At 33.8% G+C, this 11,358-nt stretch overlaps 2 protein-coding genes across 6 annotated transcripts in view; one reads left to right on the top strand and one right to left on the bottom strand.

The window, feature by feature from the left end:
* The first annotated feature begins 1,104 nt into the window (after positions 1 to 1,104).
* Positions 1,105 to 4,470, top strand: LOC115240921 (histone H3.3). 2 transcript variants are annotated; one of them, XM_029816361.1, is made up of 3 exons: positions 1,105 to 1,258; positions 3,245 to 3,380; positions 3,541 to 4,470. In XM_029816361.1, exons 2-3 carry the CDS (start codon positions 3,253 to 3,255, stop codon positions 3,821 to 3,823), a joined length of 411 nt encoding a protein of 136 aa, XP_029672221.1. In that variant the 5' UTR covers positions 1,105 to 1,258; positions 3,245 to 3,252; the 3' UTR covers positions 3,824 to 4,470. The 2 variants fall into 2 exon arrangements, with proteins under 2 accessions (XP_029672221.1, XP_029672220.1); XM_029816360.1 differs by lacking the exon at positions 1,105 to 1,258 and adding an exon at positions 2,232 to 2,387.
* Positions 4,084 to 11,358, bottom strand: part of LOC115240920 (nuclear distribution protein nudE-like 1-B) — an 8,318-nt gene continuing 1,043 nt past the window's right edge. For 2 of the 4 annotated variants that reach the window (XR_003884834.1, XR_003884835.1), the window contains exons 3-10: positions 11,223 to 11,358; positions 10,406 to 10,696; positions 10,155 to 10,291; positions 9,898 to 10,083; positions 9,180 to 9,307; positions 8,600 to 8,808; positions 8,300 to 8,367; positions 6,311 to 6,329 (exon numbers count right to left, since the gene is read on the bottom strand). Coding sequence is in view for 1 of the 4 variants with exons in the window: in XM_029816359.1 (XP_029672219.1) it covers positions 6,272 to 6,329; positions 8,300 to 8,367; positions 9,180 to 9,307; positions 9,898 to 10,083; positions 10,155 to 10,291; positions 10,406 to 10,696; positions 11,223 to 11,305 (951 nt within the window). In the remaining 3 variants the exon portion in view is untranslated. Of the gene's footprint in view, positions 6,330 to 8,299; positions 8,368 to 8,599; positions 8,809 to 9,179; positions 9,308 to 9,897; positions 10,084 to 10,154; positions 10,292 to 10,405; positions 10,697 to 11,222 lie in introns of all 4 variants that reach the window. The other 2 variants (XR_003884836.1, XM_029816359.1) reach the window with 2 other exon arrangements.

Raw genomic sequence — 11,358 nt, 5'->3', positions numbered from 1 at the left:
TCAGGAATTATATCGTTTGAATTCGGCCTAGTCAATGATAATCTTGGTGCATGTTCTTCCAACTTTAAAATGTACAATCAAAAATTGTGTATATATATATATACATATACACACACACACAAGTCTGTTTATCGAGAACGCGGTATGTGTGAAAAAGTTTATTATAAGTTTATTAGTTTATCTTAGTATAATATTATTACATGTGACACATGTATATCGATTCGCATTTTTCATTCTTTGAAAGCTCTAGAATTTAAAAAATGTACTCCATGTGATGTCGTATGATATGTCTCATATATCTTATTGAAGATACGACAAGAAAAGGGCTGCATTTTTGCAAAAATACTTTTTTACACATTGATATGTCTTAAAACGTGCGTGTATATATGTGTGTGTGTATGTTGTGTGTGAGGTGGAAAGGAAAGAGAGAGAAATATAGTGAAAAATGTGTACTCATAAAAAAAATTTTTTTTCCTGTGTATTTTGGTCCAAGTAAATTAATTTTATGTTGAAGGATAACTTTCCTCAAAAGTTATCTATTGTCTGTGCAGCTCTTTTAATGTCGAGTTATTATAAGTTGTAATTATCTTAATTATTGATAATAAATAATTACATAGCACTATTGATAATTGTAACAACAATACAGTAAAATACATTTTCTAATCGATGTAATGAAAAAAAATCGTATTTCCTCGTGAGTATATATATATTTTTTTTTTCTTTTTGTATACATTTCTTACACCATGTCCGAGATCTGTAACGTCACAAGCATACAATCACTCTCGCGCCTGTGCAAGCGAACGCATTTGCGATATCGCACGACGCTATCGATTTGTCGCGGAATGCTTGCGACGAGGGCGATACAGTATATGTGTGCGCACACATAAGCACGTATCTTATCTCTTACATTGCACGGCACACATTACGCACAAATCTAGCGCAAATGTGAGTATGTGTGTTTTGCGTGCGTATGTGTGCGCGCGCGCGCGCGCTTTTTCCTGCAGGCCGGACATCGATCTCAAGATTTCGCTAATCGATACTCGACGCTATAGCAAGGATAGTCCTATACTACGTCAGGCGTTATTATCGCGCGTTATACATATATAGCCGCCTTTCTCCGCGTAAATAGTAGCGTCGCGTCATCGTTTTTTGATTCACGTATTTTTTCTTCAGTCTCGCATAATTGAAATCGAATGACGAAATCAACCAGATTACAAGATTATCCGGTTACAATATAACGGCGCGCGATAATTGAGCTGTGAGTATAGGTACTTCCTCTCCTCTCCGTGTCGAAAAATTACACATATCGGAACTATTTCGCGCGATTGCGAATATACGGTTTCATGTCGCATCCAATCCAAGTAACCTCTCTCTGTGTGTGTGCTTCATTTTTCTTCGGTGTAACGTAACAAAATCCTAAAACTGTTTCTACAATTCGTAAGGATAGGGTTTAATATTTTGCAGAGACTGTAATTCGGCTCAAGTACATATTTGTAAAGCGATTATCAATGAGCGAGATTGTTCGAGATTGTGTTCGCGAAGACAAAGCCTCATCCGAGGACCAGCAGCCACATATCCTACATTTAGCGCCAATCTCCAACTATGTAACAGGCTCGAAGCAATTGATCGTGCTATTTCTTCCCCCATTTGCTTACATACCAAATATAATCGGCTTTATTCATGGAAAATCAAAAGTTAGTTCTAAATGTGGGATTATAGATACGCGTCTGCTTAGGTAGCAACTCGGAACAAAGGATATAGCTCGAGGACAATTGCACGATGTAAAGCGGGTGTACGACATGTCGCGGCGTTTGTTTATCATTCGGCTTTGTATCGATCTTGGCCGAGTCTGGGAAATCGCCGTACGACGATGACGATGAGATAGCGGCGCGCGATATTTACATTCTTAAACTCGTTAGTTTTCCGCGGCGTCCATCGATCGATCGAATTCCCCCCTCCCCCTCCCTCTTCCCCGTAGGACAATTTTCTCGTTCGCGGCAATTGTTGGCGTTCTTCCGCGCGAGACAAGCGCACGACTCGGTGCGGGTGCGGGAGCAGGAGGGGGAGGGGTGCGCTCGCTCGAGAGAGCGTATCGTAGTAAGATTTCGAGCGATTGACAGGGCACTCGCGCCGCACTCGATGCACCGGCGACCAATGCGACGCGACGGCCGAACGACGGCTCGCTGTCGGATTGGCCGGCGGCGCACCGCGAGCTCTATATGCCTCTCGCACGATTTAATTTCCAGGGATGAGGGGGAGAGGGGGAGGGTAAGGGACGCGAGAGAGTCGTGACTCGGGAGAGCGTCCACTGCCATCGGAGTGTGCGAGGATACGGGATAGTGTACCTAGTTTATTCGCGTCCGCTCGTGTTCGATAATCCGCTCGAGGTGGGTGACGAGTCGAGATCCGCGAGACGAAACCGCGAAGGCGTCGCGCGCGCGCGCGCGCGCGCGTCGCGAACACCGCGAGTGAAAACGGCGTCGATCGCGGGCAGGATCGTGCGCTTTCCGGGAAAAACTCGAGTTTCCACCGCGCGACATTCGTCGCGTCCATCTCTATGAGCCGCCACCATTTTGCGATTGACGTTCACGGACGGGGAACGGCGTCGCGGGTGGCGGCGGTGACGCGACGTTTCTCGCCTTTTTCTCGGAAAAACTGGCGCGATCGAGCCGATTTCTCGCGGGATTCCGCGAGCATCGTCGCCGAACGCCTCTCCCCAGGTCGTACCTGGGTCTCGAAGCGACGCGAATTCCTCGCCTGACAACGCGCGGGTGTTTTTTTTTTTTTCTTTCCTCTCCTCTCCTCTCCTCTCCTTTCCTTTCCTTCGCCGTCTCACGGGGGAACGAAAGTTCGTGCATTGCGCAACGCGCGGCGTTCCTCGGTGCGCGCTTCCTCCGCGCGATCGCGCGAATAGCAACGGATTGTTCCCCCACCTCGCAATGACAATTACCACCACCATCTTCCCCATTCTACTAACAATAAATACTTTTCCCACTCCCCCAAGCTATCCAATCTACCCGTGAATGCATCTCGCGCTGTCTCGCGCTGCGGTCGATGATCGATTGTATTTAATTGTCGAGTCGTTTAAAAAACTGATTAATGATTGAAGGATATTTTACGTAACCGAAGAAATATAAGAATAAGATAGTCCGTGCAAGGGCCAAAACAGAATTTAACGATTGATTGAAATTTTCTTCTCTCATTATCGAGAAAAATATTTAATCGATATCTCTTATTGTGTTAGGTTAAGTCATGGCGCGTACTAAGCAGACGGCCCGTAAATCAACGGGAGGAAAAGCTCCTCGCAAGCAACTCGCTACAAAGGCGGCCAGGAAGAGCGCACCGTCCACCGGCGGTGTCAAGAAGCCGCATCGTTATAGGTATATACATATATGTATGCATAAAAGTGTATAAATATCAAAAGTATCGCAAAATATTGAATATTAGAAAAACCAACACGCGTTGCTTGGCTTTTACTTTGACTTTTCATATTCGACGTTCCTAACAATTTATACACGGTACTTTTTACGATTTTCACAGACCTGGTACCGTTGCTCTTCGAGAAATCAGAAGATACCAAAAGTCGACGGAATTGCTAATCAGAAAATTACCCTTTCAACGATTGGTACGTGAAATCGCGCAGGACTTCAAGACCGATCTGCGTTTTCAAAGCGCTGCTATAGGCGCCCTGCAGGAAGCATCCGAGGCATATCTCGTTGGTCTCTTTGAAGATACCAACTTGTGCGCGATTCACGCAAAACGCGTCACAATTATGCCTAAGGATATCCAGTTGGCTCGGCGAATTCGCGGCGAGCGTGCTTAAGAGACGCTGCGTAATGCATACATACCGTTTACTGCTATTATTATTATTATTATTAATATTATTATATTATTAATTACATACATTACTGTTTGCAATCGCATCGTGGATGAAACACTTTCATTCCAAGCTCTACACATATTTTATCCATATAGAGACATTAAGCGCTGTATAGCGCGCGTTATTGTTTAACAATTTTGTCATTCTGATGAATAAAACACGTTTCACAAGTTCTACGGGATATAAAAGTAATTTTCTTTTTCTTTTTTTTTCTTTCCACGAAACTACGTTTTTGATAGCTCTTCAATTTAGTTATATATTTATGAAATTAATTTGCAATAGTTGTGCTAAAAATTAATATAAGGTACACACAAAGTAATTTCGATTATACGACATTTGGAAATTGCGTTTCTGTTCACTATTTATCTTCTTATCACTATTACTAATATACATAATAATGTCATTATCATTATTAGTATTTGCAAAAAGTGTGCACTAGAATAAGATACTCTCACAGTAAAGTTGAGATGTAGCGCTTAACATATTAGATCTCTGTACTCGAGTTACATACATCATTTTAATCACCTAAGCATTGTGTAAAAATTTGTGTAAAGATAAACGCATTTCGTATAAATAAATCTTCTAAATTCACACGACTCGCTTTTATATTACCTTACCTTACACTGTTATATTTTTATCTGAACTCGCTCGAACTGCCCCTGTGAAACTTGATTTATGATTTTATACAAAAACATATATACGACATGCATCGTTAAATTAATATGAGTTTATTTGAATAAAATTCTCAGATTTTCATAATAGTATAACATGATTTTTCATTTACGATAACAATTTTGTATCTTATCAGAGAATACGTCTCTTTCGCAACTTAGTGCTTTAAAGCACTGAATTTTAGATCGACGCAAACATGCTATTTTTTGACTAATATTCATTATAATGTATATATTTATTGGAATTCATCCAATAGCCATAAAAAATAATTATTTTTCCAATTAGAAAATCATATTTTTATATGACATGATAAAAAAATAGAAGAATTTTACATGTGTGTATGTATGCATAAATATGTTTAAAGCGCTAAAAAGTATACATTTTTACAAAGTACATGTACTAATAATTATTTATGGACAATGATACACTATTGCAGTTACGAATTATACCTATATGTTAAAAAACATTTCATAAATTATTTATTAATTATGTAATTTCCTGCAAGCGTCACAAGTATATATTTCTTTTATAATAAATATAATAATATTACTCCATTTTACTATTATTTATGTTTAATATACCCAAAGTGCTCGAGGCAATAATATGTTAAATTACATATTACCAATTTGATGAATAAATAAAAGAATGTATCATAAAAAGTTAAAACGTAGAGCTATAAATCACGTAAATGCCATTATTTTATTTTGCAACATTTACGTTTGTTTTTTAAGGTGATATCTAAAAAAAATGTAAGATTTAACTTTTTGCCGAGGCTATTCAAATTTCATAAAATTGCGGAAAGACTAAGATTTTTATCTGGTTTAACATTGTTATTGGCCCAAGCTCTTTATTTGCATGTTCACAATTCACAAATTTTCATTTTTTCATAATTTCGAAGCATAAAACCACAAATTGTCTGAAGGCAATTATAATGTAGAGAAAAATAAAGAAAAAAGAACATCTTTTTATATAAATATATAAATAATAAATAACAATATATATATATCTTGTATTATTTTTTGTTATTTACATGAAAATTAGTTATCATTTACTACATACTATATAGTTATATATTGCACATGTGGCAATCATATTAATATATGTATATATATTATATTAATGTAGCATAATAGGCTTGAAAGAGTTAACATGATAGAGAAGTCGATTCAAATCACATCGGGGGATACCGATATATTTTGTTATCATAGCGACATACTTACACATGTAAGTTTTTATAAGAAAATAAATCATTTATTTATCGTAACAAAAACGCAAACGAAAATACTTGAAGAGTTACATTGCGAACGGTATAAAAAGTAGAAATACTGTGATATTCCGTTAGCAGCATTTATCGGCATCACTGAAAAATATCGCTTGTAATAATTACAGCAAATTAATGTCATTTGATATATATATATAATTGGAAAAGAGTATAGTAATTCATCAACTTTGCCAATTTATGATTATTCTACACAATGTTTTTTAACAAACAAGTTATCATAAGAAAAATTTTATTTTATGCCCGTGAAAACTATGAATGACTTTTTATTCTTGGCATGATAGAATGCTTTCTAATTTTGCAAATAATTGAATTTTCAGAATAACTTAATAATAAGACTTAAAGCCATTAAATAAATTTTCGTTACTAACATTATATCTCGGGATTGTACAATGTGATGATGTGCGGATATATGATTGCGCTGCGACATTATCCTGCGCTTACAATCGAATGTGGTTGTTGTTTCCTGAGGCTGGGCTTCTGACTTGCCGTCTAGCTCTAATTGAACAAATGCAATAATCTCTTGTTATAGCTTGTGTTTTATCTAATGCTAAAAATATACATGTGTATGTGTGTGTGTGTGTGTGTATTACACACACACATACTGGACGGGTATGATCTATTTAGAAAAGAAAATATGCGTGCATTGATTAATTTTGTGCATAATTTAACTAAATATTGTTTTTCTTTTTTGCGCAATTTAAAAAATCCATTCTTAAATTTTACTCTATTAATACATATATTTAGGATGTCATATTAATAATGCTATGATATTTCTACTATATAATGTGTGGGATAAAAGTAACAATTCATGCAGGAAAGGACTCATAAATGTACTGTTTCATATTTTTTGTCATATATGTGCGTGTGATATCTTTTATATTACAACAATATTTTTTTTGTATAAAGATTGAGCCACGAATAATCTCATGTCAGCATAAATTGACTTAATGTGGCAATAAGTCAATTTAAAAAATGTTATTTACAATGTACACACAAATGCTGTTTAAAAAATTGTTTAAATATTATATCATTTTTTATTACAGCATCGACATTAATTTTTTTAATACAATTGCACATTTCTGTAGCGCTTGATATCTGTGTGTGTGTATGTATGTGTGTATATGTAGTATATACATATAATATCACACTAAACATAAGAGTATGTAATTTATTACCACAGTTTTTCACAAATTTAAAACATTTTGTTACTTGAATGAATCTTTTTCTATATACAAGGCGCATAAAACTCATATTTTAAATTAATTATACAAATGTCTTTTTCTGTAATATTAATATCTAGAATTAATTTTACACATGAAACTTTTAGTATAATATGTGAAAAACTTATGTAATATTTATATGCTAACACAAACAAATATATAAAAATCGCAGAATATATCTATTATTAGCAATTATGTCTATTACTCCAATGGAATAATATGAAATTTTGTTTCAAGGAATTAGATTGCATGATCAATCAGAATTAATTACATACACATGTATAGATGTACATTATGTACATTTTTAATAATAAATCTACTTTGTATTTGAATTTGTATAAATATATGTGTGACTTATTGCATTTTCAAATGTGTCTATTGCACTTTGCATTAAGAAGATTTTGCACATGCATGCGACACCAATATAAAAAATTACTGTACATATTTATTTTGCAAAATAAATATTATTTCATTATTCTTTTAAGAGCAGATTATCAAGTTACAATAAAATAAAAACAAATACATATGCACATGTAGTTTCCAATAAAAAAAAATTAAACATTTATGTTGAAATATATTCAAACATGGCACATGCTTAGGAAACATTATTATAAAAGGAAAAAATGAAAAAATATTAGTTACATCATTGTCATATATAAGTTATTTAACAATGGCTTAAGAAGCATAAGAACAAACTGTACACTCCCTATCAAATAAGGAGTCGTTAATATATTAAGAAATTTTGACTGAACAAATTGAAACAAGTATGGCATAATATTAAAGAATTTTTTTCATAAATTATATTAAAATAAAATATATAAGAGAAGTTTTTTTGCTATATAATATAATAAAAGGGCAGTCATCTATCGAATAAGAGAGCCAGCCGTCTATTTCTATTAAACTTAATATTGCGTAAAAAGCTGTAGATATATAATAAATATATAAATTGTGGATGTCTTTTGACGCTGATACAGCATATTCAATGGAAACACAACCAACATATAACAGTAAGTACAATTGTGAATCAGTGAGAGTATATCATATATCATATTTTTTTATACAATTTTGTTCAGAATTATGAAAATTTATCGAGAAATATGAGCAATTAATTTGTTAATTTATCAATCTAATTGTAAGAAGAGTATATTAAAATAGATACATGATATCAATCTGTGTACAGATTACACGATAAAACAGAAGTACACAACACAATTTAATGTGATTAAAACGTAATTGCTGTGTTACCTGTAGAGATCACGAACTTGATCTTCCCGAAGCGCGTTTCTGCTTGTGTTCAGCTTGTTTTCCAACGCCTGCAGAGAAGAATAATTATGATTAAGACTATGCCATTTAATATATCTTACAGCTATGTGATTGACATAACAAAATTAAATTGACAAGAATGTTAGAGCAAGGATATTAAATTTGTTATTTTAATAGAGAGTAAAGCATGGGATTATGGATATTTTCTCGACAATACATAAATTAGGTTTGGTGCACAGTGAATGATCACAAGCACTGCAATAACAAAAATCAAATCGAGACCTGTTCTTTAAGGAGATGCAAAATAATCTAACGACGAGAAATCACATTGAAGATCTGTACGCGGTCGGTCTAGGTTGTTGCCTTATACATTGAGTAGACACATGAGTCTGGGCCGCTGATAAGATAGTAGATGAGGTAGTATTTGATATCTGTCCGTTTGGACAAGTGCATTTTATTCTCCTACAGTCCATGCAGACCCATCTGTCAAGCTACCACAAAACACCAACTACGTCACACCAACTGCCAAGACTACTCCAAGCGCAAATCAAATGTGATTTGCTCTTGCAACATGTACAGGAAATATATACAACCTTTCATTATATATGGCTATATACATAACTACATTCTATCGATTTATCCGTGACATAATATCACTAAGCAAATATGATGTTTGACCGATAGAATTAATGAAACTATCTATATCAATGATTGCTTAATATATATATAGCTTATATAATTTTACAAATGGCATAGTTTATACTATACATAAAGGTACAGTAAAACATACAAGTCATGCTTCAAGCTTAAAAGACTACTAGTGCAATGAAAAAAATATAATCGAGGAATTGCGTGAGCTTACCCCGACTTTTCGCATGAGATCACCAATCATATTCATTGCCAGTATTCTGGTACAGGGTGGCAATGGTTGGCTATTATTATTATTATTATTGTTGTTTCCAATAACACCCCCTACCATCCCATGTCCAACTGAAGAATAATAAGAAAAAAAATTAATTCTCGCTCTCTAAATCTATATATATATATACACACACACACTTATATATTAATATTATTTATGATCAAATACAACTATAAATCTAATAAATCTCTATTATCAAATCTAAATTGTATAATATTTATATTATAAAAGATATATTGAAAAAGTCGAAATAAAGAAAAAAATATTGCCAAAGATATTTATTCAGTATTACATTAGTGATAATACTGCACATCGATTCGTTTTTAATAAGAGAAAGAAAAGGAAGGGAAGTGCGAGGAAAGACACGCGCACATGTGGGATAGAAAGTATAATTAAACAGTTAAAGAATTATCAAACAATTTTAAAAAATAAATAATAAAGTGAATCACAGAAGGAGATTGCAGAATAGGTAAATTATTCTAAATAATTCTCATTTTATGCAATACATTTTTATATCAATATTTTCTTCTTCTAAGCCATGTGAAATTTTTCACTTTTTGATGTTTGCATGATTGATTGTAGCTTTCATCAACCTCGGTAATTGTTTTTGTAATGCAAAATGGAAAACATGCTTTAACAAAAGCGTTATATAACCTACGTTTTATCGGCGAAGTCGTTGTATTATTCGAAGGTATGGTTTGTGAAACTATCTGGCTAGCGGGTGAATTTGATTCCAATTCGGCCTGTAGCTTGTTACTGTCGACGATGCTATTACGAACTCTCTCAGCGGTCTTATTATTATCAGTATGATGCCTTTCGTGTACTTGTATCTCCTGCTTCAAATCTAAAATAATATGAAATATTAGCTACTTTTTGTATTACAAAATAATATTAAATAAAAAAAATATTATTAACCTCTAACTTCGTCCATCAGTCTTTGCACTATAACTTTTAGGCTTTCTTTTTCATCGAGTTCTGATTCAAGTAAGGCATTCTTTTCTATAGCTAAATTAAACTTAGCTTCTATTTCCTCTTCCGTGACCCTATTTATCCTGTGAAAGATGTATCATTGCTTCATTATATATATCTACTGATTTATTTAATTCCAGCTTATTTAATTCCAGCTTTTTAGCTTATTATCCGCACAGTGAAGAAATATGAGATACCTGTGTGCTCTTTCCAAGTCGTCATTTTTTTGTTCAAGTTCTCTGATATACTTTAGAAGATGCTCGTGCTGTTGCTGCAAATCTTGTGCTTTTCCTTGGAACATGGCGCAATCTGTAGACTGCTGATCTAATCGCATTCTCAACTGTTCGACTTCTGTAGCAAGTCTTGCATTTCTCTGTCTCAATTCCCTATTCGTTTTTTCTGCTTGTTCCAAGGAGGTTTCTAATTCTTTCTCCAACATTTGTGAATTCTCTTGAAATTCTTCCAGTTCACGTTCAACATCATACTTTCTGTGACAATGTAATAAATGTTTTTAATATCTTTTGCCATGAAAAATCACTACATTATATGCTTGTATACAAAGAATACAAACGTTTATTGTAATATAATGAAAAAATAATGTACCATGGTTTAGTGAAACTTTATTTTATATATATATATATATATATAGAAATTATAAATGTTGCAGATGTTATACTGACTTGTTTAGTCATTAAATAAATTGCAATAGTTTCTTATTCGATTTATGACAATTAGTGCAATGTTAATTTATGCAATGCAATTTAAATTTGTATTTTAGCTCTATATATATGAAAAAAAAAAAAAACATTTTCACAATAGAGTAACATACATATATACATGTTAAAACGCATGCTATCATTTTTTATTTATAATTGTTATCCAAGAAAATTAAAATATATTCATTCACGCTCTAATTCATATTCCGATAACTATTGTATTATTATTCGAATCCTAGTAAGTGTGTAATATTATGTCAACGAGGCTTGATACATATGTATATGTAACATATACTACCTTTGATGCATTTGATGAGCTAGGTCCATCCAATATTGAATCTCATCGTCCTTTGACAAGAATTCCGGCGTATCTATATCCATCGTTGTTCTTGAGGATGTTCACAACACTTGTATATAATGTCTGCTGTCTTCCG

This window comes from Formica exsecta, unplaced genomic scaffold, assembly GCF_003651465.1.
Source record: "Formica exsecta isolate Colony F162 unplaced genomic scaffold, ASM365146v1 scaffold458, whole genome shotgun sequence".
NCBI lineage: Eukaryota > Metazoa > Arthropoda > Insecta > Hymenoptera > Formicidae > Formica > Formica exsecta.
The sequence above is the reverse complement of the archived record's forward strand: the minus strand, read 5'-3'. Positions and strand labels throughout refer to the sequence as shown.

Excerpts from the sequence above, each read along its gene's own strand:
- LOC115240921 (XM_029816361.1), top strand. The coding sequence starts at position 3,253 with ATGGCGCGTACTAAGCAGACGGCCCGTAAATCAACGGGAGGAAAAGCT. Across the intron at positions 3,381-3,540 it reads AAGAAGCCGCATCGTTATAG|ACCTGGTACCGTTGCTCTTC; the intron begins GTATATACATAT and ends CGATTTTCACAG.